Source organism: Opisthorchis viverrini (genome assembly GCF_000715545.1).
Source record: "Opisthorchis viverrini unplaced genomic scaffold opera_v5_419, whole genome shotgun sequence".
Taxonomy (NCBI): Eukaryota; Metazoa; Platyhelminthes; class Trematoda; order Opisthorchiida; family Opisthorchiidae; genus Opisthorchis; species Opisthorchis viverrini.
In genome coordinates this window covers 40,952-62,945 of record NW_008752077.1, presented here as the reverse complement: position 1 = coordinate 62,945, position 21,994 = coordinate 40,952, and the positions used below count along the sequence as shown (strand labels likewise).

General features: G+C 44.9%; 2 protein-coding genes across 2 annotated transcripts in view; one reads left to right on the top strand and one right to left on the bottom strand.

The window, feature by feature from the left end:
• Window positions 1-5,866, top strand: part of T265_10881 (hypothetical protein) — a gene marked incomplete at both ends in the record, with an annotated part of 22,855 nt that extends 16,989 nt beyond the window's left edge. The window contains 7 exons of the mRNA XM_009177379.1: window positions 1,488-1,731; window positions 2,162-2,299; window positions 2,341-2,513; window positions 2,739-3,130; window positions 3,996-4,115; window positions 4,713-4,866; window positions 5,653-5,866. Coding sequence (XP_009175643.1) covers window positions 1,488-1,731; window positions 2,162-2,299; window positions 2,341-2,513; window positions 2,739-3,130; window positions 3,996-4,115; window positions 4,713-4,866; window positions 5,653-5,749 — 1,318 coding nt within the window. The remainder of the gene's footprint in view (window positions 1-1,487; window positions 1,732-2,161; window positions 2,300-2,340; window positions 2,514-2,738; window positions 3,131-3,995; window positions 4,116-4,712; window positions 4,867-5,652) is intronic.
• A 134-nt stretch (window positions 5,867-6,000) lies between these two features.
• T265_15278 (hypothetical protein) overlaps window positions 6,001-21,994 on the bottom strand; it is a gene marked incomplete at both ends in the record, with an annotated part of 46,002 nt that continues 30,008 nt past the window's right edge. Inside the window, 3 exons of the mRNA XM_009177389.1 lie at window positions 6,001-6,258; window positions 13,296-13,431; window positions 13,993-14,552. Coding sequence (XP_009175653.1) covers window positions 6,002-6,258; window positions 13,296-13,431; window positions 13,993-14,552 — 953 coding nt within the window. The remainder of the gene's footprint in view (window positions 6,259-13,295; window positions 13,432-13,992; window positions 14,553-21,994) is intronic.

Genomic DNA, 21,994 nt, shown 5'->3' with positions numbered 1-21,994 from the left:
AGTGGGGATTCACATTTCGGGGAAGCAGTCTAATTAGCCATGGATACATAGATAGAAAGCTTCCACAACACTGTTTCGTCTTTGCTTCTTTCCTATTGCATCATTTGACAGTTCGACAGCTTGCACATCTGGAATTTTTTCCCACTGTGACTATTGCAGATTTTCGAATATTGGAACTGGTGGGGGGGGATGTTGCAGTGCTCTGTTGTAACCGGTTCGTCTGTGTCCTCAGAAGTCTCTTGTTAGTTCTTCCAAGAGTTCCTCGGAATTTAGCTTGTAGTTCGCTCTGCTTTCTTACTCGAGCCTAGTGTTCAGTATACTTCCAACCGAATGTGAGGAGAACCTAAATTGCCCACCATTAAATAGCATGTTTGTGGACCACCTGTTCCATATCCAACGCAAGATGTCTCGGTAAGTGGGGTTGCAAAGTCAAGGATGTAAAATTATTTTTCACCTGATGAGAGGAGTCCAGTTGAGCCAGAACTGTTCCCTTTTGTCAGGGCAGTTGTGCTCCGATTGCTGAATTAATCCCACACCGCGGTGTTACAGCGAGCGCTTATGCTGGTCTATAGAGTCGAGTCTTTAGTAAATTCTTTTTCAACGAAGCTTGATTACCGCGAGCTCTTCCATGTCTCACCAGTCATACTGTTCCCACCAGAACGGGAAATTATTCCATTTCTACAGAATATCAAAATGTAGTCGAGTCTCAGATTTGCTGTCTTCGGGGTTTTTTCAGCTGTGACATGTGTTGCAGGGGCACAGACGAGTGAGTAGCTGGGCTTCAGCACTTCATATTTGATCCTGCCACTCCCGTACACTTAAGGTCTGCATAGACAGTGAACTGGACCATTTGATCGGGGAGAGAACCGACCCACAAGCGCTGTAGGATGCAAAGTAACTTCACTTTTCTGCGTGGATGTGCAGGTCCTGTTTGAGCCAGCGAGTTCAAAAGCCGGCCGCTGCGGGAGTAGTCTGAATTGGGTTTTGCGCGCAAATCTCGCTTCACGCGCTCAACACGGTTATCTCATTCCGTGATGGCACCTCCCCCTCGCGAGCTCGCAGGCCCGGTCACAGCGTTGTGGCGCCTCTCAGGAGCCGTTTCTGTTGCCCCGCGCCCCCTCAAGGCGGCTCCCCATCACGGGGATATCGGTTGACAGTCTCAGACCTTCCCACGAGACAATCGGGTGACATGCACCCTCACTAGCCTCGTACATGCGCTCTCCGCGCGGCCGCAGAGTCGCCCAGTACGTGCATTACTGAATCCAAAAATACCGTTTTCCTCAATTTACGCTAATTTGCAAATATTTTTCATATTCATGAATTCTGCACGACCCGTTTGTATTGCATACCGTCTTCAAAGAAACGACCAAAATTATTTGTTTCCATTCCGGGTTTCTCACACCACTCAGTAAAAATCCATTTACCATGGTTCTTATACTATTTAAGTAGTATATGGATTTTGCATGTTTTTCAACACTGCACCTTAGGGCGAAGGTTGACCTTGCCAAGGAAACTGACCCACTACGTAAGCGCGTGTTGGATGGTCGTCAGCTGGCTTTGAAAATCAGTGCAAATTCTGTCTACGGCTTTACTGGGGCTCAGGTTGGTAAACTCCCCTGCCTGGAAATTTCAGCCTCAGTTACCTCCTTCGGCAGACGAATGATCGATCAAACCAAGGAACATGTTGAAGGAAAATTCACCAGGGCTAATGGTTATGCCCATAACGCTGCTGTAAGCAAACCGTTTATTGCTGTTTTCTGATTTTGTAGTGGACTTCCGCATCTCATCGCCTGAGAGCATTGTCTTGTGGTTTCCACATAATTGTCGGCACACAGAGAAATGGGTAATCACATGATACTCAGGGTCGTTTGCCAAGCCTTTCGTGGATGCGCGCTGCTATGATCTTTGATTGCTGTTCTGGAGGAAGCTATCAGTGGCCGTTGTGAGATACCATGCTGTCTAGGATGCAGACTACTGGTTTACGCCCCATCAAGTGTTTGTGCCGAGAACAGCGTTCGAGTTACCCCTCCGTTTTCCATGCCGTTTACTGGCGCAATAGGCACGATCTTCGTTTCCACTTGTAATAACACTAAAAATGCTCCTTACTAGCATTCACAACTTATCTTATCGATTCTCATGTTTTCGTCCATCCTTCGACTAGGTAATTTACGGTGACACAGACTCTGTGATGTGCAAATTTGGTGTCTCCACCGTAGCTGAAGCTATGGAATTGGGTCGCAAAGCTGCTGAAATCATCTCTGCGGAATTTCCAAATCCTATTAGGCTCGAATTCGAAAAGGTATGTATGGATGATTTCACTTGGTCATCCCTCAATTCCAGGTTTATTTCCCGTACTTGTTGATCAACAAGAAGCGATATGCTGGTCTCTATTTCACCAAACCAGACAAACACGATAAGATGGACTGTAAAGGAATCGAAACAGTTCGACGGGACAATAGTCCTCTTGTGGCCAATCTGATTCAAGCGTGCTTGGAGCGAATACTTATCCACCGGTGAGTTATAGGTAGCCTGTGTCTTGTTGTACTACGTACCTTTCAAAGATGTGATAGACCCCCAGATTTTCACGCCTTATCTATTTCGTCATGGACACCAAGGACAATTAACCATCCTCTTTACTCACAATACCTGTTGCTCTTGGTTACTGGCATGAATGTGTGTCGTTTCAGAAGACGCATTTTCAGTTCGTTTATGTCGTTTTTGTTCTCCCCCGACCTCAGTGATCCGAATTCCGCAATCACCTTTGCTCAGGGTGTTATTTCCGATTTGTTGTGCAACCGAATCGACATCTCCCAATTGGTTATAAGCAAAGAACTTACTAAAACAGACGAAGAGTATGCGGGTAAGCAGGCCCACGTAGAGTTGGCAGCGAAAATGCGCAAACGGGATGCTGGCTCCGCACCCCATCTGGGCGATCGTGTCCCGTATGTGATTACTGCAGTTGGAGGTAAAAATTCAGCCACCTATACGAAGGCTGAAGATCCCCTATATGTCTTGGAGCACAACGTTCCCATCGATACCAAATACTACCTGGAAAACCAGTTGGCCAATCCCCTCTTGCGTATTTTTGAACCTATTTTGGGAGAAGCCAAAGCCAAATCTGTGCTGCTAAGTAAGTTGTTGCACACTGGATTTTTACGAATGTAGTGATTAAACGGTGGGACTATCTGGGCTGATGACGTCCTCTTCTTACTGTTTGTCGTCACTCTCCCTATAAGCTATTCACATCCATATAGCCACCCTTTTTAGGCGGCCTTCATTGATTAAAAGTTAGATGGGCGGTCAATGAAATGAATTCGATAGGTTTAGGAGAAACAGGTTGGTTGCTATCATGATAACATCGCTTTTATTCAAAAACCTCACTGTTCAGGTGTGGTGAGTGCAGTTGGCAAATGGGTGTTCCACTTTGGATTCCACATTGGTCAAATAACCCGTGAACCTTTCGGTAAGCTGTGTCGAAAAGGGCTTCCTTACGTGCCATACTCCTAAAATGAATAGCCGTATCGCACTATGTTTCGGAAACATAATGGGCGTGGCTCCTACTCTCAAAGTGCGCCATTTGTATCTCCGTTTGGGACGAGCAGTGATAAGCCATGTTTGACGAACCGGATATCTGAGTAAAGCAGTGCGAACTCATGTTTCAGTGCCTCTGTTGTTGAAGACTGATGGCAGGTAACGGACCTGAATATCCAGGGGATATTTAAAATTTGTTTGGCAGCACGTTAGGAGGATTGGTGTGTTCATTGCATGTAGCGGCGGTCGTTGGATGCTTCGGTAAATCATAAGCTCCCTCTGGGGTAAAAGTTCGCCCCTATATAGGTTGCACGTTCTGTCCGACTGTGTGCTAATGACTGACTAGTCGGTTTTAATGAATAGCAAATGATTGCCTGCCCGAATGACCCAGTGTGACGGGACTGGGGCACATTTCCTGATTTGCAAAGAGTAATATTCGCACAATTAAATTCCCCTTTCACCAGATGGTGAGCATACGCGCGTGAAAGCGGTGGTTCACTCGAAGGTTGGGCAGCTGTCTGCGTTCACACAGAAGCGCGCTACTTGTGTAGGTTGCCGCACATTACTACCAAATGACAAGGCTGGTAAGTCATGCATACTAGAAGTCCTTACTTTCGGCGTTAGTTTTTCAGTTTTAACGGTGGTGTTTCGTACTAATTATTTGAAGCTTCACTCAGTCACCTAACTGGTTACTAGCTTGTAGATGTTGTTTTTCTTACATAGTTTTCTTACATATTTAACAATATAACTATTTGGATGTGCTGGACTGAAACAGCACGGGCTGTTGCACCCATATATATTCGCTTTTGGTGCTTGATAGGATATTTCGCCAGGCATGAATCTTTATTTTCGTCGCTTGCATTTGACTGGGTCATTTGTTAACGGACCTTTATCGCAAAAGTCTCCCAGCCATCACACAGTTTCGAGGACAGTTACCATGCAATCCGATGGAATCAGGAGGGCTGGACTACTGCCAGTTTGCACACGCCTGTAAAGAAGCAATCGAGAAGCCAGGGTTGCTTTCTAACCACGGACACAGTCAGCAACTTCGTGCCTCAAGCAGTGAGCTTTCTAGAGCTCGACCCTTACCATAGGATTGGATAGGTTCATAACGACGGCTTCTTGCTTTCTTAATGTAATAGGTGGGTTTAATAATGCCACTGCCTTGTTTGAACTTTCAGAAGCTGCCCTCTGTAAATACTGCGAGCCTCGTGCTTCGGAAATCTACCAAAAGGAAATAGCACAACTGAATGTGATGGAAGGTCGTTTTGCACGTTTGTGGACGGAATGCCAGCGATGCCAAGGCAGTATTCATGAAGAGGTCATTTGTACCAGGTATGTTTCAACTCATTCATGTGTATAATGGTCCGCTATTTCTCAATTCTGGGCTGCACAATGAACCTAGTGAATCCTAGCGGTGACAGAAAGTGGCGCAATTTATGTAGAATTTGATGTCCTTCGAATACCGTCATTATTTTACCGTTTCGTCAAATTTCCCTTATAAGGTGTCCTTTTAGATGCGAGCAAATTTGATATCAGTACACGAATGAAGTCCTTTTTTATGCTATTCCATTGTTCAAGATAAGTGCAGCTGTCAAGCGCGCTGAGCCTCAACTTGGATGTTTACTTTATTCATGTGGTTTTCTAGATGGTCTCTCATTTCACCGCTCAAATCCGCACCCAGCTTAGGTACACACAATTTACTAGTTGATACTTGCAACGACCTGAACGTTATAACTTTCCAAGGTCTTGTAACTGCTAATAGATTATAAATCATCCCATTACCTTACACTGTGTTTTCTAAAACAGCTTCGTGCATGTGCTAATTAAATGAAATCAGCTGAAGTTGAAACATCTTCGTCAGAACTCCATCATCCGTAATGGGAGCGATAAGGTCTGAATTCCTGTTCAAGCATGATCAGGAAGCAGTAAATCGCCTCTGTATGAGATCCGCAAATCGGTTAGTTCCTTTTTCCTGGTTATGTGCTGAGCACAGGATTTTTTCGAGTGAAGTGGGACAACTTTAATTCATTCATGTATGTGCCCGGACGTCATTTGGGAGATTACCTTGCATATCATTTCGTAAGCTGTTTTTTAATTTCACTTCACTCTCATTGATAGCCGGGATTGCCCTATATTCTACATGCGTATGAAGTCGCGAAAAGACACAGAAGAACAGTACAAGGTTGTCAAACGATTCGGGGACCCTGTTTGGTAATTTAGCCCCGAGCTTTATGTGCATTTCACTGAGACCTCTCACCCCCGGTTGTATTTATCTGTTCCATGTTATTTTTTTATCGTCCAGATTGCCCAAAAATCCTTATTCTATTCGCCTTTTAAACCCTCTTCTATACAACTTTGATGAGGAGGTATAGTGTATACTACCTCTGTGGGTCTTGCCAGTCACCAGAGTATGTTTCTCGCACCAGTTTTCGTATAGTTTGCACTCATTTATCCATGATGGTATTCACTCCGAAACCCATAGTCTGGATCCCGAGATGTCATCATCATGGTCATTATCAGCTGTGAGAACCGGGTACTTGTTGTACAGTGGTTGTAGCTGCCACCGTTCACCGATGATTTGGGGAGGTGCGCTAGGTAGCTGCGCATTGGAGACGGGAGCTGATAAATTGGTGCGTATGTCCAGGTCTGTCAGTGGACTCTCAAGTATGGGGGTTGGGAAGAGAGCTTTGCGTTGAACGCAATAGCTTGGATGCACGAGTGCCACTGAGGGCGCGACTGGAGCATGTATGATAATGCCACCAACAATTAATGTGACCTGTCTCTGGGTCCCCATCCAGGAAGACGGTAGTGACCAGTGCAGCTGAGTTTGCTATTAATGGCTTTAACACTTCGTTGTTTGACCTCCCCTAGCTGGTTGGGCCAAAAGAACCCTTAGAGGACTTCGGTCGACTGGCATACGTAGCACGTGGCCAGGCCGGTGCAATCTATAGAGTGTGATCATTTCATCCATCGTGGGTGAGTTATCTATTCCGAAAACCATTCAACGTGCTTCAGCATTGTTGATCTGGTGTTCCCACCAGACTCGGCCAATGCTCCAAAGACATCGATGGTCAAACACTGAACGTCTGGTGATGTCCTCGGGACACAGCTCCCAGGTTTCTGATCCGTATAGTAATATGGAGAGCACCGCGACATTATAAACTCGACCCTTGACGGATAGGCTGACGTCACGCCTATGGCACAGGTGACAGCTTCACGAAAGCTACTATGGGCTTCCCAATCCGAATAGTAGTATTATCTGTCGTGAGACCACCGGGACTGATACAGCTGCCCAGGTGGACAAACTTGTCTACTACTTCAATCGGCCCATCTGCACGCATGATTTTAGGATTTATCCCACCCAGTCTTGCAGTAGCACATTGCATGTGTGAAGCGCATGCCAAACCATGATGCAAAATTATTTGGATTTTTTAATATTGCCTGCATTACCACGGCGTCAGATCCCGGAAGAGCTATGTCGTCTGCATACTCGATATCTGTGAGCGGTTTCCACGGGAGGCATCACAAGCTGATAGTGAGTACCATAAGCGACTTCGGTTTCACTCACGAAAGGCCCACAATCTTCTTGGTTACTCGGTATTTTGTTTCGTCGATCAGTTTGCTCCTGAAGCTACCGGTCTCATCCTCCATTTCGATTGTAAGTGAAGTTCTAGATAATGGGTTGTACTATGCCAGGAAGCCCCATTTTTCTCCAAATGTCCGCACCCATCGGCTTGCTCGCAAAGGTAACTTTGGATGTGTGTGTGTGTGTTACATCTAGCAACCATATTTGTAAGGGATCTGTAAAGCGGTATGCCGTGCGAATGAAGGAGTGCTAGAGTTTTGACACCTTCGACATGTGCCGAACTCCTGGGCATTCCATGAGCAGCTTTGGAATTGAAAGCATGTATGATAATGCCACCAACAATTAATGTGACCTGTCTCTGGGTCCCCATCCAGGAAGACGGTAGTGACCAGTGCAGCTGAGTTTGCTATTAATGGCTTTAACACTTCGTTGTTTGACCTCCCCTAGCTGGTTGGGCCAAAAGAACCCTTAGAGGACTTCGGTCGACTGGCATACGTAGCACGTGGCCAGGCCGGTGCAATCTATAGAGTGTGATCATTTCATCCATCGTGGGTGAGTTATCTATTCCGAAAACCATTCAACGTGCTTCAGCATTGTTGATCTGGTGTTCCCACCAGACTCGGCCAATGCTCCAAAGACATCGATGGTCAAACACTGAACGTCTGGTGATGTCCTCGGGACACAGCTCCCAGGTTTCTGATCCGTATAGTAATATGGAGAGCACCGCGACATTATAAACTCGACCCTTGACGGATAGGCTGACGTCACGCCTATGGCACAGGTGACAGCTTCACGAAAGCTACTATGGGCTTCCCAATCCGAATAGTAGTATTATCTGTCGTGAGACCACCGGGACTGATACAGCTGCCCAGGTGGACAAACTTGTCTACTACTTCAATCGGCCCATCTGCACGCATGATTTTAGGATTTATCCCACCCAGTCTTGCAGTAGCACATTGCATGTGTGAAGCGCATGCCAAACCATGATGCAAAATTATTTGGATTTTTTAATATTGCCTGCATTACCACGGCGTCAGATCCCGGAAGAGCTATGTCGTCTGCATACTCGATATCTGTGAGCGGTTTCCACGGGAGGCATCACAAGCTGATAGTGAGTACCATAAGCGACTTCGGTTTCACTCACGAAAGGCCCACAATCTTCTTGGTTACTCGGTATTTTGTTTCGTCGATCAGTTTGCTCCTGAAGCTACCGGTCTCATCCTCCATTTCGATTGTAAGTGAAGTTCTAGATAATGGGTTGTACTATGCCAGGAAGCCCCATTTTTCTCCAAATGTCCGCACCCATCGGCTTGCTCGCAAAGGTAACTTTGGATGTGTGTGTGTGTGTTACATCTAGCAACCATATTTGTAAGGGATCTGTAAAGCGGTATGCCGTGCGAATGAAGGAGTGCTAGAGTTTTGACACCTTCGACATGTGCCGAACTCCTGGGCATTCCATGAGCAGCTTTGGAATTGAACTAACCAGCTATCATAGCAAAGCAGCGGTTAGAATAATAGCATAGATGATTCCTATGCACGACAGGCTTGCATATCGAAATGAACCAAACACGGCGAAGATACAGCGAAACAGGTTTGGGCCGTTTTCAAGGGTTGACAAAATACTTCCATAGCCATTAGTTCGTGTAATCACCTGCCACAGCAGTCCTCTAAGGGGACCATCTCCCTATGATGGTCTCTGTAGTACGTCAGGCAAATCGCTAACGCCCTCTTGACTTCCTGATTTACCAGGTCGGACGTGGTATCCGGGACAGAATTGGGTACAAATGACAAATTGCCACAACTTATCCCTTGGGTTATCAAAGCGTAACAATAATCCTAACTTTCCATTACCCTTCTCTAAGCCTTCCTGAAAACCGCACTAATATCATTGGTACATGTACTACCCAATTTGGACGCCGCTTGTCACTCACTGGTACCATCATTTAACGTCACCCTAACAAAGCCGACAAACGAGGTTGTGCAAATGATAAGCAAGAAAATCGGCGTTTCATCGCCGATCATCCCAAACAATTATGGGCGTGTGACAGACGAACGGAAAAAGTTAGCGTTGGCGAAATGGTGGAGTCTAAGACCATGCAATGTGCCGTTACCATGTTATTTTGGAACATCGCTAGCGCTTAGTTTGATGTTCCAGTGTCCTCGAACCAGGCGCTTTCCGACGTAGCGTCGTTGAAACCGTTCCTTCGTAGCGTAGTGATGATTATTTGATTCACTTCAAAGGTTTAAACACCGGAAATGTTCAAGCATTTGAACCGTAACTAGAACTGTCGCTCCTTCAGAAAGACTGCTCACCAGGGATCCATCCGTTTCATTGCTCACCCAAGAAGCGCCGTGTACTGGTTTCACTATGGCACAAATATACATTTTGTTAGTTCTATATTAGTCCCCGAAAACTTGAAATTATCTTCTCTGATGTCACCGAAATAACCCTCCTCAGTCTTCACTTCTTTTCAACGCACATCCGTCCCGCATTACATATGGACCGATTTTTTTTAGAAGTAGGGTTTTGCGTCGATTAGTTTTACTTCACATAATCATCGAATCGCCCACTTCATACCCGTTTTTCCGGCCCTTTTTATGGAGAATGTCGCTTGGACTTGGTACATACAAGTAGCGTCGAGATGAATTCTCATCATGTTGGCCCAACGTTCGTACAAGCTACAACGATCGTTACGTTTCTACTGATTTAAAGACGATTGTGGCTTCGTTACTTTCCACTTCAGAATGGTGGATACAGTCGATTCGACTCGAATTCACACTGACATCTGGCTATACGCCTTAGGGCATATAAACCGATTCCGGCTAACCTGATAACAGACGGGGAGGTTGACACCGACTAATTACCAATGAAGTGTCAGCGATCGATCGGATCGGCTGATGAATCTTATTAATCGAAGTGGACATGAATATTCACATTTAGTCATTTAACCGTTCCCATTGGAGCGTGTGGCTTGAAGCCTGCCAATTCAATAACAAAGCATATTTATCAGTGACATCCACCCTGTGTCCTGTAGAAAGCCAGGCAGTGACAGTAGAAGTCGAAAGATGATTGCACCAAGGTATATACTGTCAAAGTTACGATAACTAGGATAGTAAGCAAGGTAATAAGAGAATTTCAGAGCGAAAAGTCATCAAATCCGAGCAGGATGGAAAACCGGTAAAAGTAAATAGAAATAGAATGAAAGTAGATGATATCCTTTCTTTGATATGTAAAACGGTGCCTGGAATGGACATGAGAGTTTTGGTCGTGCGAGGTCAATCATCTGAAATGAAAGACGCAGACCGAAAAAATCAAGAATGACTTAGTTAGTGAGTAATGATGCAAAACTACTTACAGGAACAACCAACTTTTCGAACAATGATCCTTGAATGCGTTACTGCAATGGGCCCGTTTGAAGATGTACCTTAGTATCTAAGTTCCCCAATTTCGGGAACTAACGAATCATACCATCGTTTCCAGTGCTTGGCTGTATTTCCTCTGCTCTCTCCTTTTGCGGTGACCAAAAGTGTAACGCCTGGAACTAATGTACGTTTTGTAACTGGCTTGTAGCGTATAAACTGAAGTTAACTGAACAATCACTTGCTTTGTTGTCATCCTGGACTTCCACAGCGTATGCGCTCTCGAAAATGCCTGCTTCTTAGTACACCATCGTTCAATCCGTCACTTAAACCACTTTGTCACACTTGCTCTATGCTCCAGTGCACTTTGGTGTAACGGTAGCCAGATCCAACATAAATAATCTCCTGCTGTGTCAATGCCTTGCATTCCGATTGCTCCAACTGTACCGTTGTATTAACTTCAAGAAACCCCGTAACTGGATACTAAGAACCGTCATTCATTTTGGCCAACGAAAGAAAGAAATCGTAATCATCATAAACATGAATCCCCCGGACGAAAACCTCGAGCCAATGAACAACAATCCTGTTCTGAATACCCGAATGAACAATAAATTTGCGCACGAATACACTCATTTGCACACCGATTCGCTTTCAACGGAAGATTCGATTGAATCTCTCGTTTATTATATTCTTCAGGTGAATGTGCTGCACAAGCGTAGTCTGATGTTTCAGTTTGTAAGATATTTCAAATATCGTAGTATATTTCCTTGGAGGAAACTATTCTTAATCATGAACAGTATAAAATCAGTGTTAGACACTGGCACTTCGCTGCCTTACAATCATAATTTATTAGAAAGTCCCACTGCGAAGAAAAGAGTAAAAGTGGATGAGGAAAGGACCTGTTACTAAACTATCACAGTCATTCTGAGGTGCCTGCACCTCTAGACACGCATTCAAGCAATCTGGATAGAAACTGACAACAAGAACGCCATACAGTCGGTACATATTTGATAAAACCAAGTAAAGATTTGCAACAAATCCTCTAGAATTATTTACAGTACTTTAAAGATGTTCACGCACCATCGAAATCTACCGGTTGCCAAGTTACAAAATCCACCTCCCCGTATTTTACGTAATACAGTTGGTGAGGTGTTGCTGGAATCGGTTGTACGCAAAATAATTTACTGACAGATTCTCTTCTTGGCAACGTGTTGGCTCAACAACAACCTGATCAATTTCTAGCTTATCTTTTCTCGGAGGAAGGTCACAGGACCCTTCCAGTATTTCTTGTCAAACGTTCGCCAGTAGATTATATAGGATGCTTGTGGACGCCTGATTACGGTACAGTGCTAGCATCAGTTACCGTCACATTATTTGAAGAGCTGAATGACAAGTCATCATCACTGTCAGCTGTACTTGTCGTACAGTGGTTGTAGCTGCCACAGTTTCCTTCACCGATGATTCGGGGAGGTGGGGCAGGTAGCTGCGCATTGGTGATCGCCTCAATCGAAATGCAAAATTTTCAGATAAACAAGATGCCGTTACACGGTTAGGCGTTAGCCATGCATCTCTAGGGTGTAAAGTGACGTGGAGGACTGAGCATTGATGAGCTCTCTATCACCGCCGACAACACCGGTGTTGAACACTGGTGATTCCGTGTCGTGCATCCGCGTCAGTCCATTTGACGAACGCATTACGACAAAGGGCATACAACGGGACTTGCCGAAGCGCCGGTAACATCAGTGGTAAAGAAGAGAACCCTGCAAGTAACTGAGAGCATCGTAAACTGACAAAAGACAAAGTCATTCTTAGCTGCCAAATTCCAAGACGCGCGATATCTTGCAGGTGACGGTGCGTCTCACATATAAAAAACTGGCGAGCTGCGACGGCCATTCGGTGCCTAATTGTCACTCAAACCGCATATTACCAGCGCAGTCAAGAAGTTGGGATTGATTTCGGACCGGAGACTTTAGGATCAGTACTCTAATGCCTTAGCTATATCGACCGTGGCTGATGCGCATGTTGAACGTACGAACCACGGACCGCTTCTGAAGTATTGTGGAGATCTGGTGATGCTAGGGTATATCGGATAGCCTTCAAATGAAAGGACCTATGATAAGCAAGCCAATCATACTCCGCAGGTTATGTTGGCCAAACTGAATTCCTCGGGGCAAATATATCTCAGAAATAAACGAATATTTTGGGCAGCTATTTCCATGAGCAAATCAACATTGCGAAACATTTTTTAAGGTCATGGTCCCTAAAAATAAGTACTGAATAACTTGAAATTTTCACTCGCTGTCATGATTAGCCTCCAAGCTGGGATATTCAAAGACGACGCAATTGTTCATGCCATATACAATTAAGACCAGACTTCTGTGTCGCCTATTGCTGGACTGGCCAGCGTGTATACTTGAGTTCCATCTGAGCGAGGCCTTGTAGAGTATAGTAACAGTGTTTGAGGTTGCCAGCTCCCATCTGCAGTCGGTGGCTGTTCTGGAACATAAATGGGGATCAGCCAATAAGATTCTTGCACACACTCATCAAAGTTTATCCACGATATTCGCAGGGATGCGGAATAGCCGGGAGGAATAATCAAAACCTCACTTTGGGGTGGTCACATGATTTTTCAGTACCAGTTTTTCACTTCTCACCGTTTTATATCAGTCACTGTCAGTCTACCTGTAAATTGTGGGATCCACTTTCGAAGAAATTCGGCACTTGCGAACCAGAAATCATTCAGGTGTTCACAAGGAGAATTTGTGTTGTAAACGTGGATGGTACTATAATTCGGTTGCCGGGTTAACTAACTTACCATCCATGTAAGCACCATCCGCCAAAACCAGCTGAAGAATGCGATCGTAATAAGCTGCAGCTTTGGTTTCACCAAGAACATTGCTCACTGCCTTTTCGCTAGCCGTGATATCCTCATCTTCATCCTCTTGCAAAGCCTTCAAATGAGTGTAGAGATAAAAGGCTGTTTCAGTACCTGCGAAAAATTGAATGTTACATATCTATTTTTAGGACAAGTGGACTTCTCATATTAGGCACCAACTAGTGGAGTGCCGTGTCACTCTGGCATGCGACGTGTCGTGCTAACGTATCAGTTGGGAAACTCGGGATAAAATAATCGGTTGACCGAATACGTTACTCCTCGATGTTACTAAATACAATGTTCTACGGACAAGAATGAATAGAGTTTTCCCCTTTATCGTTCAGGAATTAACTTCCAATGGAGCCATCAAACCGCGTCCGGACACCGTTTCTAGGGACAGGCTGCCAGTCCTGCCGCTCATCTCATAAAACGCAGACAAACACATATTGGTTATTTCACAATGTCCTTGCCTACGCGGGTAGGCCGAAGCCAACCTTCGAACCAAGTGTTGAATTTACAGCCCATAAGGATCCCCAAATATTCCTCTATCCTGTATGGAAATCTCAAGCGACCATAGCTATTTGAATTTCCTGAGGCAAATGTTATTATCGGATATTTGATATAATTCACATCTTACCTGGATAATATTATAGGCGCGTAGAAGCTGCTCTATACCAAGCTCTCGCTCGAGGTCTGCTCGCATCCGCTCCAGGCGTAGAAATCTGGTGTCACTTGACATGTTGGCGTTTTCGTTCTCCTCGTCATCAAAACAATTAGGTTCCGGTGTTTTCCTTCTTCCCTCATCCTTCTGTCTGTCGCCATCTTCATATTCTTCGACTGTGTCCTCGTCAATATCTGAATCACAGTCGTAATCAGACACACCAAACTCTTCATCCACTTCAGTGAGTCGTGCCAGCCGGTTCTTTTGTACGGACCGGTGATCCTTAGCCTGATGCTCTTCTTCGCTGTCCTCCTCCAATTCCTCGCTGAATTCATCATCCGTAGCATGCTCATTGTCCGTAAATTCATCGCTTTCATCCCGCAAATCATCTACGGATACCTTGATCTCACTCTGCAGTGCATCCCCTAATTGATTCCGGTGCTCATAAGCACTAATTCTGACCGTTTCCGACACATCCGCTGTTCTCCGTGTTGACGTTCCGCAGTACGATATCCCCACTTGAGAATCCACAGAAGCTGCCAATAAAAATCAGTGATTGTTTATTTCATTCCCCATGGGGTCAGAACGAACATACCCATAGGTGGATACCTATGCACCCAGCGGTAGTCCTCACGAAAATTTAACGGAGTTCATCAGACCTGAGCCGCTCTAACTTACGGGGAAACAGCTCCTTTCCTATCACAAAAGTATCCCCCAACTTAAGCTACATACACTGGACCTGAACATATTTTGGAATCTTTGTCATGTTTGTTCAACGCCCTAACAGAATTAGTTTCCTGTTAATATGATGAACTTTCCCGCTGTCACAGTCGCATTTTTATCTAAGTGGTGTGGCCAATGAAAAACTCGAAAAACACGTGCACAGGAACTATGGTGATTTCTCTTCAGAGAGGGCGGCCTTCGAAACCATGCATCTCTTCAGGTGACGACATGCGTAAGAGAACACTTGAGGAATTGGTACGGAAAATGTATACTACTAATTGTTTCCACCACCTGAATGATTCAAAACTGACCAATACCATCCGCCAATGCCGGGTGGGCGTGACGCAACTCCAGGACCTGTGTTAGTTTTAAGTCAGCAACAAACACTGGATAAGCTGAGTATCCGTATGCGACCAAACTTTACTGGGTCGCGTCGACGCAATACAAATCAAAACTAAGCTTCATTCGGAACTCACTTGCCCTATGGATTGCATCTTCTTGCTGTTCGGGAAACATTTAGTATGTTGGTAAAAAACGATTTAATTTATAATCCAGTTCAAGCAGTTTCAAAGCTATCCAATTTTGGTGAGTTCTCCCATCCCATACAAACCGCACTATCCGATTCAAATCAGTAGGTGAAGACTGAAATATCCAACAAAAGCATTATTCTGGTGCCTTACGACAACAGAGAAAACACTGCAGTTTGAGAACAGTAGCAACGATCTTCCTGAATTCTCACGCTTTGTTCGACTCAACTTGACGACGAATACGGATTTGAAAAAAGAAAGTAGAAAACAGTGGATCAACTTTATCTTTGCAATAAAAGTCAGTTTGTCATCACACAATATAACTTTCAGAACACTGTCCTAGGACAAAGTCCGTAGAATTTAGGAATGATCTAGTTGTGAAATACACAACCCTGGACAGAGTGTTGTGTTTCAGACCTATTCGCGGGCAGTCGTATTGAGTCCATTTTCGGGAGAATACCTTCCATGGGATAACAATTCAGGTGGGTCCAGTGAGTGCTTTCTGCAAAGAGGAATTCTCCGTACCAGTCCCGCACTGTTTGAACTAGCCGTACTTAGAAACCGTGTGAGAGCGATGTGCGCCTATCTGAGATTTGTTCTGGGAAACTCCCACCAATGTAGCACGATTTCAGCGCTGTACATGCGGAAAACATCCAACTCAGTCAATCAGCCAATCTGTCAGCTATAAACCGTATGCCATAGGCACAATGCTTCCAGCTGCTACAATTTCGATCACCGGAAAGTTGGAGAGTGTGGGACATACAGTCAAGTCTTGGAGGTGATGGCATATTTGTCTAGTTCAGGAACCAGGTAGCTACGCACTGAAGGTGATAGCTCTGATGCATGGACACTACTGACTGTGCGACTGGACCATTTCTACCGGTCTCACCAACAATTAGGGAGTTGAGTCCCGGGGTCCCCATCCAAGGAGGCGGCAGTTCTCCACCCGACTAAGTTTACTGGTCAGCGTTTTCCATACTTTGTTGCCCGGTCGTAAGAGAGTCATGGTGGATACTTTGAATCCGTGATAAGAGAAACAAACGAAGTATCACACAGAAGAAACAACTGTTTCTGTCATCACGGTACAGAACTAAGTCCCAGTGTAAATGACAGCCAGGCGACAGCGTCAGAACACCGTCATAAAATGGCCGAATCTACGTGACTTGGTGCCTCATGTACCTTTCTAAACCACAGAGCTGAACTGTGGGATACTTGTCTAACACCTCATACCACGTAGGTAATGTGGGAGTGGTCTGGACAAGCCTCAGATTGAAGACTAATCGTATGCTAATCACTGTCACCTTGTGTTCAAGCTCCTCAGCAGAATGCTCTGGCTGGAGGCCCTAATTGTTCCAGTTTTGTGTACCTTGGTAGTATCTCAGCTCATGTCGGACCACAAGTTTCATTCAAAATCGATAACCTTGTGGTTCTGACAGCCTGTTCGTCTTATTGGACAAGTACATTACGGCAGACAAGCGCCACTGGACTGTACTGGCGCTACTTGTGACATCAAAAAGAAAAAGAAAAAAGAAAAATCATAAGGACTCAACGGGCGCGTATACCAGACCACAGCGTGGGCTGTATTGCTGGACTGCTGCGAGACCCGACCACTTTGCGCGAAGGATCTGACACATTTTCAGCTCCTTGACCACTGACGTCTCAAAAATATAGCTGGAGTCGGCTCGTGCAACAACGCGTGCTCCGGAATTTCATGCATATCATGTCTGTATTCAGATGTAGGCGCGTGAGACTGTATGGAAAGATTTCGGAAAGGCCAAGCTACGATGACCAGGTCATCTGTTGCGCATGCGAAGTTACCGCATATCGAGACGGGTACTGTGTTTCGTGCCTAATACAGAGTGGCCGAAACCTAGGAGTGGACAGAAGTTGACATGGCGAAGAAGAATGATGTTATGAAAGTTTGAGTGCTGTTGGTACTGTTCGCCTCCCAAGATAGAGTCCTCGTGCCCCTCCATGCGCTTGATTGGAGACACTGAACTATATGGTGACCATCAGATGTCAGCGGTATTCATGCTTTCAGTTTCCGTTCGGACCGTTTAGCTGATTGTTGGGGGTTTAGTCGGATATTTGTGGCAGACTAGCTCTAGGTCTCCCTTTCCGCCCTATTTTCTCCTTTCCATTAAAAGCCTTTAGTAAACTAATTTAACATGGTTGTAGGGCGGTATAGCACTGGTGTCCTAATCTGCTGCTGCTATCAATGAGGATTGTGATTGGTTTGCCCTACATCATTGTTCAAGACAACACATCCATGCATATCGTAACAACCACAAACCTACCCACCCAGAAACCAGTCCTCTGGTCCCATACTTCATGCAACTGTCTTTAATGCTCCCATGATGGAGCAAGCGGGAGAACACGCTGAAACTACGCTGGACTGGCTTTCAAGTAATACGTGCAGCCTGCAGAAAAATGCATTGTGCGTCGAGCCGCTGGCTACAGCCTGTGCGAAGCCAGGTTTTAAATTCCAAGTACGATTGTCGAATAAAACTTTTCATCAGCATCTCACTTCTGGATGAGCACCTATGATGCTCGAGAGGATGAGTACGCTGCTGTCGATATTGCAATATGTCAACAGTTGGAAGGATGTCTACTCGACTGGATGCTAATCTGTGCGCGGTTCCCACGACGACGTTCTTGAGGTCGTATTGCTGCTTGTACACCGTATCTGAATACGCTCCAAAAGACTTTAGTTATAAGAGTGTCACAGACAGTATTCATGACATATTTAACACTTTATCAGGGCAGCCTCAACGTTCAGCGATTACCTTGGGTATAGGCAAACGCAAAAGTAATAGAACTTGATCCTGCTGAGGCTCAATGACGTGGTCATTCTGAGCTGGGCTCTGTATGAAAGGGTCGGTTTTTTGAATTTGAATGCCGAACACAGACTTTATCCATGCAGCACAAAATTCTGAAGCAATTGATATAGTGACCAACCCAAAACGCCACCAGATGAAGCATGGATCACTTGCTGGCTTCTGACTGTTTTGAAACAGCTATATTGCTCAGATCACGCAACTGTTTACTGCCGTCTCCGCTGTCGCTGCTTTTCTTTACGTCTCTCGGAAGCGCGTGAAATCCTTCTACATAGCCTAGAAACCGGAAGGATCCAGGGTTCCGAATGGAGACAAATATACCAATGTACCGGAATTTTGGTAGCTCGGGTACGTTCACTGGTGGCTGTTGATCGGTTCGCCGAGCTCGAAAGCTAGCTTGCGTAGTGATGACATCTTCATTATTGGTAATGAGGTGTTTTTCAAGCTAACTACCAAGCTCCATGGACAGATCAAAAGTTACTCGGTCAACTACAAACAAAAACTGCCGTTTGCAATAACTCCTGACTAATCCTTCCAGGGAAATCAATTCCTCCAGGAACATGATTTGCACGATCGTTTGCACGACTGCTCTGCGTATGGAGAATTACACTCAGATATATTAAACCTTTGTAACAATATGACTTCAACCTTACCTGGGCCCCGAAGGAGCTTTCAGACTTGTCCCAAATATAATGTGTATCGCCTTACTACCGAACATTAAAGATGAGTATCCATAGTGAATGTAAATCTTGGTTAGTGTAGGTGAGCATCCGAAAGTTCTAGCTTGTCGTTGTAACAGGCTTCAGAAAACGCTCTGTGGATAGAAGTATCAACGACAAGAATGGCATGCAGCCCCCCGAGGAAGAGTAGCGTCTCAATCGTTGGAAGAATACTTTGAGTATTAATGTACCTGAGTACCTATTGCTAATAATGTGGCGTCTTAGCAGCAACAAAACTCGAGTGCTAAACACAGAGCTCCAGACGGCTTCGGAGTTGTATGAATACACTTCATCTCCCAGATGATGCCCATCTAATGGTCCCAAGGAATCAGATGGAGGGCAAAGAATATCCCAGCCAACCGGGCTAAATAGATAATACTATCTCACTCCAAGAAACGTACTCGCAGTGAACGTGCTGATCACAAACTGGCACCGACATCAATGTCGTTTTATGACAGTATACTAATTTTTCCTCGAGAACAGCAAGTAGGATTACAGGCTAAAAGAAGTGCATGGATCGGATATTCACAGCATTTAGTACCAAAGCAGTAGCATGCAGACAACCCACAATATTGCTATTCTTGCATTTCGTGAAGGAGTTTGAAACCATGAACTGATCCTTCACTCGAAGTGCATTTGTGAGACGAAGGTTGTTCCAGAATTTTGTAAATATGATATATTCGTTATATTTACATGTTTGCGGGCTTAACAGCTCTGTGAAGGCTTCCTCATAAGCAATGATGTCCGGCACGGATGTTCACTCTTTAAATTCTCGTTCAACTTTTCTATTGCTAAGATGGTGGTGGATGTGAGAGAGTCTCTAACACCCAGATGTTCATTCCGCTATCACCGAAAACTAAGTGAACTGGAGTGTGTAGGTGTCATTCATCCCCCCATAAGGCGGAAGAAACAAGCAGTTTCAGAAGGATTGCTACTTAGGTAAATTTCAGTATCTTGGTTTGTCTAAATGGCTGTATCTCTGTTTACAGAGCTGAGCAATTTCGTTGCAACGCTTCGTCTAAAAGGGATCCTAGTAGCTCGCAAACCAACTGCAACACTGAGGAGGATGACGTCAAGACCGGGGGAGATCGACCAGATTTCCTAATTAACTGCAACAAGTGCTACATGGGACAAACGAGACGGAAACTATTCAGGCGAGTGAAAGGCAATTAGATAGCATGATTAAACCCCTTTGTTTCAATAAATGGAGATCACGAAAGACAAATTAATTTTAGAAAAGAGTGATCTTGGCACGCAGAAACACGCGACAAGCAATCGGACCTTAGAAACATGGTGACCCACCTTAAACTCAACCAGGCGACACAAAAACCATCCAAATCTACATACCACTAAGACCAGATCACAGGCTCAATCGAACAAAGAAAAGGAGCCCACTGTTGAACGGACGAACGACCTGGACCAAAGGGTTAAGGGTCAACTAGAGTGAGCCTGGGCGATCAAACTCAAGAGTTATTCAGAGGCCGAATAATCAGTGACCATCCACTCACCAAAGAGGACCGATCATCCAAATGACCAGAGATACTCAGACGTCACCCTTGGATCGACAAGACGTACGCAGACAAAAGTACAGCGCTAATCGAAGCCTACATGGCGACACACCACTGACCTACTATGCACTGATGGTGCCGTCTCGGTTGGTGGTGAGACGTTTGTAATCAAATTGTGAAGCTCATCGAAAATGCTCATCGTCGTCATTGAGAGCAAAACAGTAGTACTCAACACTAGTTCATTGCTGCCATGCAAACGATTTAAATAAAAAATAAATTTAAATAAATATAAATAATAAAATAGTAAAAGTGGATGAGGAACAGCGAACAGACTAACAGATGTTTTCAGAGGGGTTTACCGAATGGCTCTCCTAACTGTCGGCATACGCTTTTCACCGAAAAAGCGTAAAACCATACTCATAGATTTATAGACCTTGAACGTGGTAGTTGCGACGGGACGGTATCTCATGAATGTGACGGACTAAGTTAGTGCGCAAATCCCGATGGCCAAAATCAATTTTGCTAATTCGGGCAATCTTGGCCTGCAACGAACATGTCACTGGGTTGAAAAGGATCGTGCTGCTGTACAGTTGTGAGATACGGTATTTACAATCAAGGAACCTGGGGCATATTCAGGTCTTTGATAATCGATGTCTCAGAACTGTCGCTCGTATGAGTCGGATTCAAATTCCCAATGACCTGATTATCAAACAAGTGTTCGGTAGTATGATAGGTAGCTAAACCAAGTCCGCATGCAACGTCATCAGCCGAGATGGCTGAGTTATGCTTACCAGAAAAGGTTCAGTTTTCCATGTTGAAGTGGGGTTGGCACAAACCAAAAGGAATGAAAGGTATTACGAATAGTCTGGGTGCAGTCTTCTGAGGCGGGGACGGATTAAACCTTCGTGCCTGGCTAGCGACTCTGAAAGTCAAGGTATCAGACAAAGCAAATGGCTTTCGTGATGCGAGTCTCTGTCCAGATTTTCTAGATGAGTGTTCGAAATGGGGACGCTTCTAATGCTAGGGAAGCAGAAATCCTCGTTTCTGTCTCCCTTTCCCACTTTTTGCCTTTACATATCAACACTCTGTTCAGAGCCCTACTAAGATAAACGGACACGGCTGGATGGTAGTGAAACACTAGTGCTTCAGCTCTGATGTTGCTCTATGTGATATTGGAAACTTAACCCGACAAACATAGTCTTGTGCAACGTCTAGTGAATGTGAATGGACTTCCAGCGAGCATACGAAGACATCGATTATCCCGCCTGAGCTTAAAATCCTGAATAGAAGTGACAGTATGTGCTTTTAAGTGAAATGGCCTCCTTCAAATCAAACCCAATTAGGTGGGATACCGCCATACTGAACGGATGTTACGAATACCACCTGAACGACACGGTTGTACGGCAGCGAAGCATCGGTGTTGAACACTGATGTCATGCTGTTGATGATGATGATGAGTGAATTGCACGAATCTCTTGACGGGTAGGAAGAACTGAACTACAAGGAAGCAGTTGGCTAACTAGGAAATTTTTCTATTGTTGTAGTAACGGTATTTTCCTCGGCTTAGTTCTCGGTCTGAGCCTCCCAAGCTAGCGTTCACGTCAAAACAAACACCAAAGGTGCAAAAGGTCTATTAACGCCCAAAACGAAATCAGGAACAGTTG